Source organism: Nematolebias whitei, chromosome 8 (assembly GCF_014905685.2).
Source record: "Nematolebias whitei isolate Nwh7 chromosome 8, NemWhi1, whole genome shotgun sequence".
NCBI classification, from domain to species: domain Eukaryota; kingdom Metazoa; phylum Chordata; class Actinopteri; order Cyprinodontiformes; family Rivulidae; genus Nematolebias; species Nematolebias whitei.
In genome coordinates this window covers 46,364,459-46,384,716 of record NC_056505.1, presented here as the reverse complement: position 1 = coordinate 46,384,716, position 20,258 = coordinate 46,364,459, and the positions used below count along the sequence as shown (strand labels likewise).

Below are 20,258 nucleotides of genomic sequence, written 5' to 3'. Positions count from 1 at the left end.
GATTTTATCCACCGATCGTAGCTGCCTCCGGAAAGTTCTGAAAATCAGCTGCTGTCCCCTTTTGCTCCACTGTGAGAGCTCACACACAGGTCACTCGGAGCAGCCATGTCGTCGTTTTGGAAGTTCTACGCTGTAAAAGAAAATGAGCCAAAGATCGCAATTTGCAATTCGTGTAAAGCCGAAGTAAGTAGTGGTGGAGCCACCACCAAAACCTTTAATACAACAAACCTCGTTCGCCATTTAAGAAATCACCACGCCGCCAAGTATGCAATGTTTGAAGCGAGCAACCATGCTAAGGCTAATGCTAAAGCTAGCGCTAACAAAGAGGCAGTCGGTGGGTCGCTGTTAGCTTTTATGAGCAACGAAAAGAGCAAAGCTACCACGAGGAAAGTGATGGAGTTCATGGCATTAGACGACCAGCCATTTTCAGTCGTTGAGGACAAAGGTTTTAGAAGCTTGATGCAGCACGTGAGCCCACGATATAATATGCCGAGTCGGAAATATTTTTCTGATGTTGCATTACCGGAGTTGTTCAGCCAAGTTTCGAGAGACACCCGCAGCCTGCTAAAAGCTAATACAAATACACTCAGCTTTACAACAGACATCTGGACTTCTGATGTAAGTTTAATGTCCATGTTAAGTTTTACTGCACAGTGGATTTACGAACAGTTCGAACGTCATCAAGTACTCTTAAACTGTAAAGAAGAGAGAAGAGAGGCAAGCGAGCACAGACCGTGGCGTGGGTACAGCCAAAGCTACGTTGCTGGAGGCTGTTGTGAGAAGATTCAGCAACATTGAGCATGAGCCCCTGTACAGCTTGGCCACTGTTCTGGATCCAAGGCAAGTAACTATTAACATTCTATTTTAGCCATAATTACTTTTAGCCTACTACTATATTTCAACAAACATTTAAATTAAATTAAAAATTTCTTGATTGAAATGCATTTCTTTATTTACATGCAAGTCATAAAAACTGTTAATGTATACAAAACACAATGATTGACCCATCTTTCTTTGTTTATGCAAAACAAGGTACAAGAATCGCTACTTCTCAGCAGAGGTGAAAGATGACGTGAAACTGCTCCTTTTGACCAAACTTGCAGAGGGGGAGACCAGATGCACACCTGCTGCAGGAACATCCTCTGAAGTGGGACCTCCTGATATCGATGAACCTGCAGCCAAAAGGCGTAGTCTACTGTTTGCAGCTCACGACGAAATCTTGAAGGAGAACATTGAACAGGAGCAACAGCTGGCCAGCCCTTCAGCTATGCAGGTACAGAACTACCTATCTGAGGTTCCTGTCGAAAGGAGCCAGGACCCATTGGTCTACTGGAAGATCAATGAAAATCGTTTCCCTCATCTTGCTCTACTTGCCCGAACCTATCTCTCTGCCCCATGCACAAGCGTTGAAAGCGAGCGCCTGTTTAGCTTGGCTGGACATGTAGTAGATGAGAAAAGAAGTCGCCTGTCTGGTGACAAAGCAGAAATGCTTTTGTTCATCAAGAAAAACCTGCCACTAATGAAAGTGACTGGAATAAGTCTGTGAGAACTAACTTACCTGTGCCAGTGTTATTTCTTATTACCGACTGACTTGAAAATGTTACACTTGTTGCATTATCTTTTTAAGTTTTTTTTAAAAAATGTAACAAGTGAAAGAGTTGAAGGAACTGAACTTTTTTTTTTTGGTTAATTTTATAGTTTTAACAAAAATTGTGTAAACTTCATTTATATTTCAGAATACTACCTCATGACAAATTAAAACAACAAGTTTGTATTGTTTCTAGGGTATTTTTCAAGGGTATGTTTTACAATAAAATAAGATTGGTAAATTGAAGGTGCATTGTGATCTTGTAACACCCGACACTGTTGCTTATAAAAAAAAAATCGGTATCGGCCAAAATCGGAATCGGCAGTTCAGACTTTCAAAAAATCGGTGATCGGTGATCGGCCTGAAAATTGAAATCGGTGCACCCCTAGTAATAGGTAAACGTGGCTATAATGACAAATTCAAATAAGTCAAGACAAAAACAACTGGACTATATTTATTATAATTCTTGTTTTGTCTTGAACTTTTTTTGAATTTACCATGTCCTGGATGACTGAGAATCTTCACCAGCTATTAATGACTCAATCGGCCTGCCATAGTCCCACCTTCGTTCTGCTCGCTGCTTAGAACCGTCAAACCAGCTGCACCACCCCGGCGAAATACAGCTGATTTGACCATTAAAGTGCATTTATTAAGCAAATGTTAGACTGAGACACACCTTTGATATAATTTCGAGCAAACAAATAATTGGGTAGGTGCTTTTCTTGTAAAATTTCGAACAAGCCACGTTCCTCCTCCTTTTATCCACCCCATCTGCACGCTCCCGGGAGCACCTCAGCAGCAAAACTATTTTGAAATACAACCGATTTGACCATTAAAGTGTATTTATTAAGCAAACGTTCCACTGAGACACACCTTTGCTATAATTTCGAGCAAACAAATAATTCTTTAGGCGTTTATCTTGTTAATTTTGTACAGCGACTCGTCGCGTGCACGCATTTACTTCCGCGTATCGGGTTTTGAAATACAGCTGATTTGATCATCAAAGTGTATTTATTAAGCAAATGTTAGATGGATGCTCAAACTTATACTAAATGTGTGTAAACAAATAATTTTTTTCAAGTGTTAAATTCATTGATTTTTCCCACTTTATTAGACAAATATGGACTGATTCAACTTATAGGGCAGAGCGACATGTACGCTGGAAAATATGGTAATTTCAATAATTCACAATAAAGAGTAACACACAGAACTTAGTTTCTGTAAAATTTCATCATGTAATGAAACAAACACAACTTTAATTTGAAAATTACGAATGTAAACCCAATTCTGATATTCAACATGAATTTTTTGAACAACTACAATTTCAGTGTGGCTTTTTGAATTTACAGGTTGCAATTGAGTCACAAATCTTCACATGGACAAAAATATAAATAAATAAATAGTATTAAATGACTACACTAGCTGAAATCCTGTAAATACAATCTTTTTTTAATTATAATTATTTTTCAAATTAAATCATTTTAGGGGAGACATTTCATCTCAGTCTCTCAGCTGGAGCTTAGGCCAAGATGGCCGCGCTCTCTGGAGCTGCAGCTTCACAGACTCCTGGTGTGATCCCAGGTTTTAGGAGTTTTGAAACTGACTCAGTGCCCGACTCCGAACGATTTGTGTGTGTGAACTATAGCCGAACCGAACTGAGAAGAAGAGCGGATTTGCCACGAAATATAGCAGCGATCAGCAACAAACTCAAATCTACGCTCGGCAGAACGCAGATCTTAAAGTCATCTACCTGGAAGCTGCAGCAAAGGCGCACCAACAGGCAGAGGAGGAAGCGCTGCTCCTGGCTTAACAAAACGAGTTTGCCAGGCTGGAATTCTGGTGAGGCTATGTGCTAATGCTAAAGTTGACAAACTCCCGACACCCTCTCTCTTTCCGACAAACGTCCGCTCATTGGACAACAAGATGGATTTGCTTCGGCTGAGAGTGAGCGCCTCAGGGGAGATGAGGAAATGTGCGGTGCTTTGCCTCAAGGAATAACAGTGACATGCCGGATTCAGCCTTCCAGCTGGACGACAGACTATTTTTTCAAGTGGATTGCTGCAGCAAGCTAACAGGAGAATCAAAGGGACCACTAGACTGAGAAACAGCTTCTACCCTGAGGCTGTTCGACTCATGAATCTTTAACCAGAATAATCACTGATGAATCACATCGTGTTGCTGCTGATCGGTTCCATGTTGATGTGTTCATGCGTGCTCATCTGCTCACACAGACTCATGCTTGTGCTGCTGTTGGGCATATTGTTTTTATGCTATTAGTGCATAGTGTACATTTATTTAGTTGATGTTTTTCTGAGTTCATATGGTGGATGTTATTACTGTTTCTTTTAAATTTTATTGTTGGATGTAACTGGGACCCTGTGTACATAATCTCATTCCACCATATGTACCACATGTGGTGGAACGACAAAGAAACTCTGACTCTGATCTGTCAGTCTGGCAAAAATAACGAAATAAAAATATATTCTGTATGTTGCAAAGGACTTCCAGTGCTATATATATTTTTTAAATATATCCGACAATCTTTCAAGTGAAAACACTGAAATGACTAAATTAAAGTATAGAAAAGTTGTTCAAAACCCTCTCTTCCTTCTGAATGGTGTTGGGTTAGAGTCTGGATGGAGCAGGATGAAGTCTTCCTACAACCTCTACGCTTCATCAGTAGCTCCGCTACATCCGGACGGGGAGCGAAGACTGTAGCAGCCCAGACCTACTTCTACTGAGGTACCAGGTAGGCTAAATACTTCACTACAACCCCGTCGACATCTGCCAGCATTACCAACATATCACCAACAGTGGAAGAAAAATAAAAGTAAAACAACTTGTACTTTTGAAAAATGTGGCTTTAGAGACAATGTATACTTACAAACACATTTCTCCTATTTTACGAGCGTTTCTATCTAGCTTGAACAACATGAACCACAATAATTTAGTAGGATTACATCCAGTACAAATGTTTGCACAGTATTTGGATGAGACAGTATTTACAGCAGCTTCTTGCTCTTCTATACAGACAATAAGGAATGTGGTCCATTATTTGTTACTGATGTGGGAGGACACACGGCAGTGACATCTTACCCTTCTAGTAGGCGAAACACAGCACAGCAGTCTTGGCTCAGACCTCTCACTTTGAGCGCTTTATCTAGAACGTCGTACACAGTTTGCCCATGCCGGACATTCACCTGTCAACAGAAAACCCACAATGACACAAGTTTAATTCTCAAATCATATTTTTTGGCCACACAACCAAAACAGAGAAAACATCAAACTGAATAACTAGCGGCACAGCAGATGTTGAGAAATTAACCATCTGCGTCCAGACCCCCCTTTAACTCCAAAAACTAAAGCTTTATTCCTGTTCCAACCACAACAAAGCTCTTACAGACAGTGTGGGATGTCAGGCAGCCACAAATGCAGCTTCCATGGCAACATTCCACACAAGAGGTTTCATAATTGTGCTAGCTGTTCTCACATGGTAACATACAATTCATTTGGTGAGTACATAAATGCATACATGGCAAAGTTTAGCTTATTTTATACAAAACGTTTCTGCTGGATGAAAAAACCTGCAAGTATGGATGAAAATGTGTGTGTATCCATTCAGTAGAAAATATGACTACTTGTTATCTAGCATTCCTTGAAGAAACGCATATCACCTGCCACCTTTCAAGCCAGAGTTTTTCCACAAAATTCATGTTGTATGGAGAAACAACAAAACTGAGGCAGCTCTCAGTGTGGGGCCAAGATGGGGCAGAGGCATGGCAGCCGACTTCAGACCAGAAAGTCGCGGTTCGACCCTCAACCATTCCCACATGTTGTGGTTTTCTTCTCCGCTAGCTCTCTACGAGGACGGATGCTTTTACTCCTGCTCCTGCCTCCCTCCTGCTTTGCTCTTTGTCTTGCGATTCCTATCGGAGCCTCTCACTATAGATCCTCTGAATTGTAAATTATGGATCTGATGAGCTGGTCTCTCAACGTAAATATAAAATGTTCTCGATGAGAAGACGGGGCGAAGGAGAGCCCTCATGCCCTGAAAGGACACTCGCAGCTGGACATACTATGGATTGCTGGGAACAGTGGAAGACGGTGTGTCTGTATTGTCCGTTGAGGATGTTGAAGACGTGTACACAGCTGGATTTATGATAACAGGATTTCTGCTTTTTGGAGTCTGTGGTTACCGGATTTGTCGACAAATGTGGAAAATGTCGGCAGCCCACTGGCAGGAAGGAATCGACCTTGGAGAAGGCTACAAACTCGGTCCGGCAGTGTGACCACAACATTTGGCTGTTTGGAATCGCCACCGAGACGTACCAGCAGAACTTGGAAGGCAGATGAGATGAGATATTTGAACCAGTGAATGAAACGAAAAACAAAACACACACAAAATTGCCCTTTCATCTTCAGGGATGTGAGATAAAAATATAATTATATTTATTTTAATTATATTATTTTAATTATTATTTAATTATTTATGAGGTTAGACATATTTAAGAGCTGAAATAAAATATAAATATCAAATGTTAAACTGTGTAAAGCAGAGTCAGAATGATTTTTGACTAAAGTCATTTTCCTCCCACTCTTCCTCACAGCCGGCAGGTTTATGTCTTACAGTATGCCAAGCTGTGAAAAACACACCAGTCAGAATGGATACTGGGAGTGAACGCATTCCTTTACTCAGGTGCTGTCTGTTATATCTGCGAGATGTAATGCATGCATTATGTAATGCTTCAGGAGAACAGTGGTTTACAAAATTATTGTGCTTTATGTGTCTTAAAAGTTAACTAAAAATATTTCCTATTCCTTATTTGCCTGTGCTGCACCACCCATCAAAAAGGTTTTAGGGAGAAAACATGCAACAAACAAACAAGTAGATAATCTAGGATTCGCTGAAGGAATGCATATCGCCCAAAGTGTAGCGCTCAGATTACTTGTTGGGGATGACTCAACTATGCACCAAACTGTAGCCTAGTTTCGATAAATCTGATGGAGTTACCACCATGATTATTGTTTTTTTTAGGTGTAATTAGCTGTAGTGGCCATCTTGATTTGGGTTGTCTCAAACAGTTATGGTAATCAATTTTAGTTGCACATCCAATATTACTTTGTGATTACTTTTTTATTAAAATCCATTTTGTGGTTAATATCAGTCAATGTATTTATACAGTACATAAAACAAACAGAAGTTGCCTAAAGTGCTTTATAATTAAGTCAATTAAAAGGGGGCGATCAGTGGTGGCTTTGGTGGCCACCAAAGACCAAGGCCATCTTGGATTGACAGGGCAACCCAATAAATGATGGTAAACATTATTACGCCAAGATGCAGCTACACACCAAAATAAGTCAGTACGTCACACATTTTTCCAAATTATTCAGCTCACAAGTAAGAAACTACTGAGACTACTGTATCTCAAACCACCAAAAATCTAAAGGATCCAAAGAGCTTCTGGAAAACTTAAATCTCTTGATGGCAGCACTCACACATCTGACCTGCCCCCACAATTATTTGTTGACTCTGCTCCTGTGTCAGATAAGCATGAGATGCTAAATTGTTTCAACAAGATGCACAAACATAACTGGTGGCAGTCATAACGGAGTGTGATGTGGCAACCCAGTTTTCAAAAGAAACCTTTTAAAGCCTAGATGTAGCCACACACCAAAATGAGTCTGTACCACACTTATTTTTCAAGTTATGCTCACAACAAGCACAGACAGAGGGAATTTCCAATTTCCTCATTTTGCTCCACGATGGGGGACGTAAAATAAAATCAATCAGCTCTTATTGGTTCTCAAACTCTACCTGAATCAAATGCCAAGGAATAAAGATGAGAACGAAGAAGTTAATCCATCCATCATCTTTACCCGCTTCTTCCTTTTTGGGTAGCAGGAGTCACTGGTGCCCATGTCCAGCCATCACTGTGTGAGAGGCGGGGGACACCCTGGACAGGTCTCCAGTCCATCACAGGGACACATAAAGACAAACAACCATTCACTCTCTCACTCACACCTAGAGACAATTTAGAGTTACCGATCAGCCTAACGTGCATGTTTTTGGTCTGTGGGAGCGGTGTTTAAATGATCAGGTAAACTATTCTACAGTTTTAGAACATCAACAGTAAAAGTCCGATCACCTCTGAATCTCAGTTTGGGACATCTAAGAGAAGCTGGCTGGTTAACTAGAGTGCCCTTACTGGAGTGTAGATGATAAGAAGATCATGACTGGGTCAGATCTTTTAAAATTTTAAAAGCAGTAAAATCTCAACATCAATCTTGAGGTGGACAGGAAGCCAGGAGAGAAGCTAGGACTGGGATTATGTAAACATGTCTTTTAGAACCTGTTCAAAGATGATCTGATGCATGCTGGATAGTTTATAAGCGATGCAGAGAAGCTTTATCCAAGCCAACATACAAAGCATTACAATAGTCCAATCGAGAGGTAAGAAAAGCATGAATCACCTGTCCAAGGTTTTTGGTAGGGAGCTAGGACTTCACCGTGGCAATTTATTTCACTGTTGTATTTATCAGTTTTTTAAAGCATTATCAAAAACAACACCCGTATTCCCGACAGTAAAGCCAAGGAGCCATAAAGGCTCCCACAGACTCGTGCAGACACACTGTAAGTCCACGGAGGTCCGTGCGTACTGGATTAGAGTCAAAGCGGACGCCTGCAGGGCAAAGATCAATTTTTACGACCGTGTACGCGTACTCTGTGTCGCACAATAAACTGCCCGGCGACAGACTCTTTTGTATGCAACACCAATGTATTAAATTTCCCTTCTTCATCCCTGGTTTGGTTTAATGGTCTTTTCTTTTGTTTTTTTCCAAGAGGCAGTGATCTCTTCCTCCTCGTTTGTTGAAACCATGACTGAAACTATGAGAAATGAAGGAATTTGTCACGAGAGAATTAAAATCAGGTCCAGCGTGGCTACGGGAGTGTCTGGAGATTTCCTGGTGGGCCAATCTGATGTGTGGGCTGCAGGGCCAGCGCTCCCCGTCTTTTTAAAAACATTTTTAGATCTTTTTATTAACAACATATAAACACAGAACACAGCTGTGACTGTCAGCTCTCGTTTTTTTTTTTTTTTTTTTTTTGCGACCTGTCAATCAATCCTGTAGGCATGTCAGTAAATGACCATTCGGCGACCTCAATTTGTCCCAAAGGTAAATGCCCCTTGACTGCGGAGCTGGTCTGCAACTGCTCAGGGTGGACGCTGGAGTATGAAGTCTGAACCCTCTGCAGACAGTGCACACAGTTTCTGCACAGACTGAGGACCGCCCGAGTCTGTGCGAGCTTTAAGTCTCAAGGGTATTGCATTTTTCAAAGCTGCTGACTTCAGTCTTATTTTCATTTAGATTCAGTAAATTTAGTTTAAAAAGGCTGTAATTTCATTCAGGCAGTAGTTCACAAGATCATTTGCCAACACAAATGAACACACACGTCAAAATATTATTGTCTTCTTTTAACCTTTTGGAAGAAGGTGATAATAAATGGGACCACTGTATGTTTTACAACAAGCTATTGAGCAATGCGTTGCAGCAAATCACTGAACACAACGATTACTATCTACATCCATTAATGACACGAGACACAACAGAGTAACATCCATGTTGGTTCAAATTCAGTTTTCTGTTGTGTTTATAGGTGGGATTTCAAAATGAGACAGTATGTCTTTATTAGTAACAACAAAGTTAACGATATCATAAAATGATCTTTATCTTAAGACTGTTTGGTCTCCTGTATTCTGCGTCAGTCAACCTCAGTCACATTAAATAGATATTTCAGACACGATGTAAATATCTCAAGACTTGTAGCAGACGGCGCCGATGAGATAATAATGGCAAGTTTGAATTCAGAAAAAGACCAAAGTGGTTCGTGGTCATCTTAAAACGTCTCCAGTTCTTTAAATTTCATTGAATATGATGAGAATGCTAATTTACAGTGTCATTCACAGCCAGTGGTGGGATGTAACCAAGTGCAAATACTTTGTTACTGTACTTCAGTACATTTTTCATGTATCTGTACTTTACTTAAGTAGAGTTAAACATGGGTACTTTTGACTTTTACTCCACTACATTCTACATCAAGTATCTGTACTTTCTACTACACTACATTTCTATAATGCGTTGAGTTACACGTTACATTCACGTTGTGTTTTTTTATTTGTTCGTTAGTTTGAAAGTAACCAATGGTGAGAGGAGAGCTGGTCCAGTGAATCGCTGCAAAGTGGGCAGGTAACGTTAGGCCCGCCTTCAAGAAGAGCTGGAACAGTGACATATATTCTAGTATATATGTCACTGAGCTGGGTGCACCCGCAGCACCACTACACCCAGAATGTACTCCAGCGCAAGCGAGTCAGCCAGAAGATACGCTCCACCCATGGCCTTAATGAAAAACTGCTCAGTACAACAGGACAGATTCTCTCTCCCAAAAGAGCCAGACTGGACTCAAAGAACTTTGAAAACCAACTTCTTCTGAACTTGAACAAGAAATTCTTGCTGCAATATTAAAATGTATCAGTTCATGGGACGTTAGGAGACAAGAGATGTCTCCAAATGTCTCGACACTCAGGTCCAAGTTTTAAAAATGGCGTCAGGAAGTTAAAATATTGTTCAATATTGATCCATTACAAGGTTGAATGGACAGTATTTTAACTGGAGTTGAACTGATCAGAGCCTGTTCCTTTGTTAGTTGTGTCTAATGCTCCTTTCTTCAGGCAGACAACTTTTACTTAAATGTGTTTACTGCAGTTAAAATGACACATTGTTTTACTTTGTGTTAGATAAAAACTTTCAAAGGTAAAATCATTCCTCTTTCTTATTTTGCTTTATGATATTTAACTCTGCAGGTCACCCCTGAAATTCTGATGCACAGAATCACAAGTCCAGGTGTGAACTGTGTCACAGAGTAAACACAATAAAAACATGTATTATCTGCAGCGTCGTTCATTAAAACAACACTATTAATGTAATACAAAAAATATACATATGGTAGGTACACTTAATGATATGTAGACCACTGCATTAGGTAATTAGGAAGTATTTTTACTTTTAATACTTTAAGTATTTTAAAAGCAAGTACTTATTTACTTTTACTTAAGTAAAACTGTTAATGTGGTACTTCTACTTTTACTAGAGTACATTTTTGTCTGTTTATTTGTACTTTTTCTTAAGTACAGTGTTTGAGTACTTTCTCCACCACTGTTCACAGCACAGTTATTTACAGAGAATTTTGTGGTTATTTGCAAGTAGTGGCAGCTAGGTCTGTCACAATAACTAATTTTTCTGGGCAATTAATTGTCTCAGAAATTCTCTCAAATGATTTTTTTTTTTTTTAAATGTGATATTGTGCACCACGGAACTAAAGTTCCTAAGCGTGTGTCAGCATGGCACTTTTATCTTACAGCACGCGCAGCATTAGCAGCCTAGCATGTCGTTGTGGTCTCCTGTTTGGGAACGTTATGACTTTCTTGTTAAAAGACAAGTGAACAAATCCAAAGCTGTGTGTTGACGTTGTTTCATGGAGATTGGATCTGCAGCAGCAACACGTCCAACTTGTTAACGCACTTGAAACAACATCATTCGAACGTGAACGTGTCTTCTACAGAAGAGTAGCTTGGTTGGTGCAAAGACGGATAACAGCATCATTTAAACAGCCTTTATCAGGTCATTCAGATCGAACAAGAGCAACAACACAAGATGTAGGAGTTTTTAAAGCTCTGGATCTACGTCCGAATGTTGTTGATGCGCCGGCTTTAAAGTTACTGAGCCCCGCTACGACATCCATCACATCAACACTTCAGCCAAAAAGTTGTAGCAGCACTTTATAAAAAAACTAAGACTGATTGTCGACAAGCCCTGACCCAGATTAAAGCTCTGCCACATGATGATGACCGAGAGATTCAACCACCTCATAATAAATGATCGTTCAAGAAGAGGCATTGTTATTTTATTATTATTATTATCTAATTAATCAACAAAGTCCATGCTCAATAATCCTGGTATACAATCCAACAATTTTCAGTCAGGTCATCTGTACAGTTTCTTTCTTTTTCTTCCTGAAACGTTTCACCTTCCATCCAGAAGGCTTCATCAGTCATCCTTGACTGTTGAAGCCTTCTGGATGGAAGGTGAAATGTTTCAGAAAAAAAAGAAACCGTCCAGATGACCCGACTGAAAATTGATGGATTATTTAATTAACTTTAATTTAAAATTATAATCTTGTTAAATATTTTTTTTAAACTCTGTTTTATTTCCAGTCTGGGACAGAGATAGCAGCTGAGTCTTCTTCCTCTTCAGTGAAATCCACCAGAGATCACCCCCACCTAAGAATCTGTGATGAGTGAACTCTGAACTCTTCCAGGGACCTGTCCCACCTGTGGGAGCAGGTCCAAGAGGTTGTGAGTAATGAGGCCAAATACAGTCACACTGCAAAACTATCAAAGCTCTACCTCTTTATTCCTGCTACTGTTGTTAGTGAGAGGTTTTCTCCACCGCTGGAGATATTCACTGCAACTAGATCTGTGCTTTTGGCAGAAAATGTGGACAAGTTGGTCTTTTTGGGCAAAAACTTAAAACTTTAGTTAGATTGTAAACAGTCTGTTGCTGCTTGTTGTTCTGGTTCTGACTGTTATTGTATTTATTAAGATTTTTATTATTGTTAGTATATATTATTTATTGTACAGTGCGCGGTTTATTTAAAATATCATCCAAATGGGTCGCTTTAATTTATTTTTATACAAACGTATTTTTTACTTGGCATATTTTCAAAATAAACATTTTGTAAGTCTTCATTTTGGCCTTTTCTGTACCAAAAATTTATCAAACCGAGCGCTCCTTGAAACTGAACTGAAAAGTGATTTTAGTGTACCGTGACACTCCTACTATAGACAGACTGTTATACAGATGAACACAAATATTTTAGAGCAAAATTATCTGGAAGAATACAGAACAAGGATATTTTAATTGAATGTGCTGTTTGCTTCAGCTTTTGTAGATGCTGCTACTTCCTTTACCGCAGATGACAGCAAGTGTGGAGACACGCGCGGCCGGTGATCAGCTGATCCATCTGAGCTTAGACTTTTTTTTTTTACCTCTTTCAACAGGCCGGTCTGACCTGCCTCCTCCTCAACAAGTAGATTAACACAATTTTATAGAGTGCATTCTTATTTAGTTTTCTTTGTGCTGTATGATTCGTAAAACCGCATCATTGAAGCCTGAGCCGACATGCAAAATTATTGTGCAATGTGCCAGTGCTACTCACTTCACAGTCTGATTAACTGCTGTACTCTTTCTTCATCCTCTCAACATATAAACGTATTGCCTCCTCAACAAGTAGATTAACACAATTTTATATTGTGCATTCTTATTTAGTTTTATTTGTGCTGTATGATCCGTAAAACCGCATCAAAGCCTGAGACCGGCCCAGCCCGCACATTATTATGGCCCGACCGGCCCGAATTTGGGTCGGGCTTCGGGTTAGAACAGACAGCTCTACAATCATTTCCAGCAGAAATGATTGTAGAGCTGTCTACAATCATTTAAATTCCATAATGCATTAATTATCATGGATAACACTCCTTCATGTCAGTAAAACTGGTTTACACTCAAACTGCGAGGTCTGGAAAATGTTTGATGCATTTCCACTTCAGGAGTTTACCGTTTGCACATCCTGCCTGAGTGACAATATGTTCTGCAAAGAGACTGCTTAACAGGAAACTGAACACTAGCAAAAATATTCTTCCCACTTATTCACACTGACTAATGAGAAAATTTAGCACATAGCCACTGTGACAGAACCACCTAACAGCCATTTTTTAAACAAAGTATGGAAACATGGATTTCTGATATGAACTGCTGGCCAAATAAGCGGAGGATGGTGGCAAGCACCATCTGTGAAATGTGACGCCAACTGTCCGTGAGCTTGATCACTAAAACGTTGTGAAAGATCTCACTAATTACATGTGCAAAACAGTGTTCACATCATTTGTTCCACAGAGGTGTAAATACCCACTTAAACCCCTCACAGCACATTCAGTTATTTTGTTGATCTCCCACTAAAAGATGGGGAAAATAGTAGCAAATCATCTCACCACTGTCCTCTGTTTGTTGGGGAGGTAGACTCTAATGGTGCCCCCACCTCGAGGTACATCCTCTGGACTAGTCTCCCCTGAGGAGGAGTACGAGGAGGAGGTGGAGGACATTTTGAAAGAGGCTGGCGGAGCTGGGGATGGCAAGGGGGACACAGAACTTGAGACACTGCAACTTCAGGAGAGCTGCATGCAGGGTGGGGTCCAGAGAAGTCCTTTACTTCGAACCTGCAACCACAATCACATGTCAGGTCTAACGATAACAACCAGGAGGCTGAGGGCTTAGATGTTGATCCTAAAATATCAACTACAGTTCAAAGATAATAGAAAACGCCTGTTCCAAGCATTACATTGTACACAGCCAAAACACAGCTTTGTTTGTCACCAAACACAAAAAGAACTGATGTATACATTGATTTATGGCTAAAACAACGATGTGAAATAGTACCGGTATATGTTAGTTTTACATTATTAATGTTTAATGTGAAAATGCTGAACTTTACAATAATAAAGATTAAGGGTGTAACGTTACATGTGGGTGTATTGAACCGTTTCTGTACGGCATGTTCGGTTTGGTCCACGTGCGTACCGTTTCGGTTATTTTTTCCATTAATTACATTTTATTAACAAGAGATTATGCACCGCAGAACTGAAGTTCCTAAGCGTGTTTCAACACGGTGCAATTATCTTGCAGCACGCGCAGCATTATCATAGCTTCTTGTTGCAGTCTCCTGTTGGGAACATTATGACTTTCTTGTTAAAAAAACAAGTGAACCGATCCAAAGCTGTGTGTTGACGTCTTTTCACGGAGATTGGATCTGCAGCAGCAACACGTCGAACTCGTTAACGCACTTGAAACGACATCATCTGAATGTGAACGTAGTTTGGTGCAAAGATCAATAACAGCATCATGTAAACAGCCTTTATCAGGTAATTCAGATCAATCCAGAGCAACAACACAAGCTGTAGGAGTTCTTAAAGCTCTGGATCTACGTCCAAATGTTGTTGATGCGCCGGCTTTAAAGTTAATGAGCCCCGCTACAACATCACGTCAACTCTTCAGCCAAAAAGTTGTAGCAGCACTTTATGAAAAAACTAAAACTGATCGTCAACAAGCCCTGACCCAGATTAAAGGCATGTCCTGAAAAGAGGGATTCAACCACCTCATAACAACCGTTCAAGAAGAGGTATTGTTATCATTATCTAATTAACTTTTTTATTTAAAATTATAATCTTATTAACTCTTTTTTTTTTTTTTATCTCTTTGTGTTTTATTTCCAGTCTGTGACAGAGATAGCAGCTGAGTCTTCTTCCTCTTCAGTGAAATCCACCAGAGATCACCTCCACCTAAGAATCTGTGATGAGTGAACTCTGAACTCTTCCAGGGACCTGTCCCACCTGTGGGAGCAGGTCCAAGAGGTTGTGAGTAATGAGGCCAAATACAGCCACACTGCAAAACTATCAAAGCTCTACCTCTTTATTCCTGCTCCTGTTGTTAGTGAGAGGTTTTCTCCACCGCTGGAGATATTCACTGCAACTTTTGGCAGAAAATGTGGACAAGTTGGTCTTTTTGGGCAAAAACTTAAAACTTGACTAGTTCGATTGTAAACAGTCTGTTGCTGCTTGTTGTTCTGGTTCTGACTGTTGTTGTATTTATTAAGATTTTTATTATTCTTAGTATAGTTTATTTATTGTAAAGAGTGCCTTTTATTTAAAATATAATCAAAATGGGTTGCTTTTATTTATTTTTATACAAACGTATAGTTTACTGGGCATATTTTCAAAATAAACATTTTGTAAGTCTTCATTTTGGCCTTTTTTGTACCAAAACTGAACCGAACAGAGCGCTCCTTGAAAAAAAAAAAAAAAAAAAAAGAACCGAAGTGTGATTTTAGCGTACCGTTACACCCCTAATAAAGATACACCATTTAACCAGTCAATATCGAGGGGGAGTGGTGGCGCAGAGGTTAGAGAGGTGGGCTTGTGATCTGAAGATCGCCGGTTCACGCCCCGGCCCCGACAACATCAAAATTGTGGGTGGGGTAGGTGAAACACCCACACTTGCCCCCACCCTCATTCGCCCCACTCTGGGCCCATGAGCAAGGCCCTTAACCCCCACCATGTGCTCCCTAAACAGGTCTCTCTTGAAAATGAGTTCTCGTGGCTCAATGAGACTAACCTGGATAAATAAAGGCTAAATGAAAAAAAAAAAAAAAAAAAAACAGCCACATTAAAAAAAACTGTCAATTTGTCATAGATGTGTATATTCAATTACCAAGTAGGAAGAAGACAATGTAGCAGCAGCAGCTGCTACAGCCAGCTTATAGTAGCTCAAAATTTAGAGCAGCCTTATTCATTTATGCAGGAATTGGCTTTATATTAATTTATGTGCACAATTTCTTCTGAGTTGTTATTGCTGGCTAAATGAAAAAAATACATACAAAATAAAAAAAATTGTCATGATCGGCTTCCGTCATGATATAAAACACTGCTAAAAACAAATAACTCAAATAAAGTGTGTGTGGCATAAGAATAACATCTTTACTCTTCTATCTGCCAAATAGAACTAATAACTAAATTTGAACAGAAATTCAATCTGCTGTTTCATAACGAAAACTAAGATTTTAAAACCCTAACTTTAATGTAATAACTGTGCAGCTTCAGGAAAAATCAAACTGGAAAAAACACTTTGCAAGTTTAATGATTTTAATCAATCAGTGCCTGATTTGTGAAAGCTTTGTGTGACCAGTTTAGGCCAGCTCGAGTGTGACTACCAGTAGTTAAGTTAGGTCCAAGTGTAACTAGTTTAGTTCAGCCTGAATGTGACTAGCTGATCCCACAAGGTTAAGTCAGGTCCTCTGGACGGATTCTTCTTTGTTCAAATGTTTCATCTTTTATCTAAAAGACTTCTTCAGTATGAGGAGCTGCAACAAACTCAGTCTTATAAATAGCATCTTCTCATAGTGGATCAACCAGTTTGTTGTTGACATCCAGAACCAGCTGTTCACATGATAAAGGAGGACCATCAGTCTAACAATTGATCATTAGAGCCCTAAAAATAGGTTGTTAGCACCCTGATGGCCACTTGCTATTCACAGGGGGCTGAGTGATACTAGCAATCACAGCATTGTAAGAGGGGGACAGTTGAACCCGGAGGCCTCCACCCCTGTTTGATGATGGATGGTTTCTTTTCACAAAGATGGCCTCCTTTACTCCTCTCTCAAACCATCGTTCCTCTCTGTTCAGGATGTGAACATCTTCATCCCTGAAAGAGTGACCGCTGGCCTGGAGATGAGTGTAGACCGCAGAATCCTGGCCTGATGATGTTGATCTTCTGTGCTGGTCCATCCTTTTGGCCAGTGGCTGTTTAGTTTCCCCGATGTAAGACTGATCACCCTCCTGACACTAAACAACATACACAATATTACTCTGTTTGTGCCGGGGGACTGGATCTTTGGGATGAACCAGTCTTTGCCATGATGTATTTTGACTGGTTCATCCTGCTGTTATTGCTAGTATCACTCAGCCCTCTGTGAATAGCAAGCGGCCATCAGGGCTCTAATGATCAATTGTTAGACTGATGGTCCTCCTTTTACATGCATGTGAACAGCTGGTTCTGGATGTCAACAACAAACTGGTTGATCCAGTATGAGAAGGTGTTATTTATAAGACAGAGTTTGTTGCAGCTCCTCAGACTGAAGAAGTCTTTTGGAAAACAGACAAAAGGTTTATTCAACCTTTATTTATACAGGTTAATGCCACTGAGCCCCGGGGACTCATTTACAAGACACCTGACATAAAAGAAGAATCCGTCCAGAGGACCTGACTTGGACCCCGTTTACACGATGAGTTTGAGTGAAACTGCAGATTTTCTGCTGCGGTTCGGATGTTCATTTACACAACACCCCTCGTTCTCTCCGAAACCAAAGATTTCTGAATCCAGTTCTCAGAGTGGAGATTTTCAGGGAAACCCCCCTGCGGAACTGTGAAATGCTCCATAAGTGTTAAGTGGCACATGTGCACTACAGGCACACATCTCACTCATGCGCAGCCAAACAGCATACTTCTATGAACGACAATAGTTATGTTTACATGGACATAAGTGATTGGATTAAATGGCCGTTTGGAATAAAAATGTGTCATGTAAACACCCCATTCGGGTTATTTTTTGTTTATTCAGCGCGATCCGAAAGAATTTGTGATCAGAACGAAAAGGGTGGTTTACGCCGATTCATAACCCGAATGGTGCGCACGTAAACGCTTGATCGGTTCTTTTTTTTCTGATTGTGAAAAACTGACCTGACTGCGTATGTGCAACTTTGCCATTTCCGCCTGGCTAATGCTAATAATATTAGCATGTCGGGGAAGCAAAACTGGTCGGTGAGCGACAACATTTCTACTAGAAACTTTGAACGAGCTCAAAATGATCTGAATTACATGTAGCTCAGTCAGGGAGTTCAGTAACGTCTCCACCGTCATTAAAACCTGTCGCGGGTCCATTTTGGGTGCTCAGGTTTGTTTACGTTCATCCCAGAAGTAAACTGGAAGTAGAACAACTTATTTTTTAAGGAGAGTATAACACTGTGCGCATGTTGGTACTTCTGTTCAGAACAAAGCCCGCTGCATGTAAACGCTCGTCATGAACAGATTGTGCCCAACAATACATTTTATTTAATCTGAAAACACTTCAATCCGGTCTAAGAATTTTGCGCATGTAAACATAGCTAATGGTGCTGGAGCATAGCAAAACATTTTTCTTAAAGTTCCATTAAGCAATTAACGGACATCATCAGTCCACACAAAGCTTTTTCCGCTAGCCATGCTTTCCACTCTCCAAATAAATATTTACGTTCCACACACAGGGTTCAAGCACCAGTGCACATGGACATTAGGTGGAGTGGAGGTACAAAATTCAGAGCGCCAGCTAAAGACGTGGCATGGCAACTACAGCAGACTCGGGGGATTTCTGCGGTTCCATGTAAACACTGAATGCGGTCTGTGCAAAAGAGGATTTTTTCACTGAATCAGCATACGAAAAACACTGTTTATAGTGGCTGTGTCCATGTAAACAGAGTCCACCTTGATAAATTTCTCTACCTGGATTATTGAGCATGCACCAGGACAAGGTGACTAGTTTAGGTCAACCCGAGTACGACCAGTTCAGTCGTCTGTGCGCGACCCGTTTTGTTGTGCGTGCGCGACCCGTTTCGTTATATGTGCGTGCGTGACTTGTTTCGTTATATGTGTGACTTGTTTTGTTATATGTGTGACTCGTTTTGTTATATGCAGGGGTTGAACGAGTATATAATTTTTAAACTCGACATTAACATAATAAAACCCGAGTAGAACTCGAGTATTTGATGACGTCATATATCTCAAGATACAAAAATAAATAAATAAATAAAACAGCAAAAAAGGTAATTATTTACAAAAAAAAGACCAACAAAACATTGTGAGCGTATATTATGCTCCTACCATTTATCATACAGCAAATAAGTCACAGGAAAAACTAAACCATTAGTTATTATTATTAAACTGCAAACGTGAAGAAACATGCAGCACGTCAAAAACGAAACTTAAACCGAAACTGGTTCGGTGGATAGGACCCGGTGATGCACCATACTCTGTGACCTGCAACAGTGCAACACCGCCCCCTACGGTCATACGGTGGTCACATAATATGACGTCACACAGATACCCGACTTTACATTTTTAACATCGATAGATGTCCTAGCAATCAATGTGTAGATTACTCGAGTACTTTGTTAATGCCCTAGTTATATGTGCCCCTTGTTTTGTTGTCTATGTGCGACTTGTTTCGCTGTGCGTGCGACTTGTTTTGTAGCGTGTGTGACTTGTTTTGTAGCGTGTGTGACTTGTTTCGCTGTGCGTGCGACTTGTTTTGTAGCGTGTGTGACTTGTTTTGTAGCGTGTGTGACTTGTTTTGTTGCGTGTGTGACTTGTTTTGTTGCGTGTGTGACTTGTTTTGTTGCGTGTGTGACTTGTTTTGTAGCGTGTGTGACTTGTTTTGTAGCGTGTGTGACTTGTTTTGTTGCGTGTGTGACTTGTTTTGTTGCGTGTGTGACTTGTTTTGTTGCGTGTGTGACTTGTTTTGTAGCATGTGTGACTTGTTTTGTAGCATGTGTGACTTGTTTTGTAGCATGTGTGACTTGTTTTGTAGCGTGTGTGACTTGTTTTGTAGCGTGTGTGACTTGTTTTGTAGCGTGTGTGACTTGTTTTGTAGCGTGTGTGACTTGTTTTGTAGCGTGTGTGACTTGTTTTGTAGCGTGTGTGACTTGTTTTGTTGTATGTGACTTGTTTTGTAGCATGTGACTTGTTTTGTAGCGTGTGACTTGTTTTGTAGCGTGTGACTTGTTTTGTAGCGTGTGACTTGTTTTGTAGCGTGTGACTTGTTTTGTAGCGTGTGACTTGTTTTGTAGAGTGTGTGACTTGTTTTGTAGCGTGTGACTTGTTTTGTAGCGTGTGACTTGTTTTGTAGCGTGTGTGACTTGTTTTGTAGCGTGTGTGACTTGTTTTGTAGCATGTGTGACTTGTTTTGTAGCATGTGT

General features: G+C 40.2%; 1 protein-coding gene across 1 annotated transcript in view; it reads right to left on the bottom strand.

Annotated features, from left to right (window-relative positions):
- The window catches only part of araf (A-Raf proto-oncogene, serine/threonine kinase), a 34,567-nt gene that overhangs the window by 13,415 nt on the left and 894 nt on the right, over positions 1–20,258 (bottom strand). The window contains exons 2-3 of the mRNA XM_037679948.1: positions 13,693–13,917; positions 4,685–4,788 (exon numbers count right to left, since the gene is read on the bottom strand). Of these exons, the coding sequence (XP_037535876.1) occupies positions 4,685–4,788; positions 13,693–13,803 (215 nt within the window). The 5' untranslated portion in view covers positions 13,804–13,917. The remainder of the gene's footprint in view (positions 1–4,684; positions 4,789–13,692; positions 13,918–20,258) is intronic.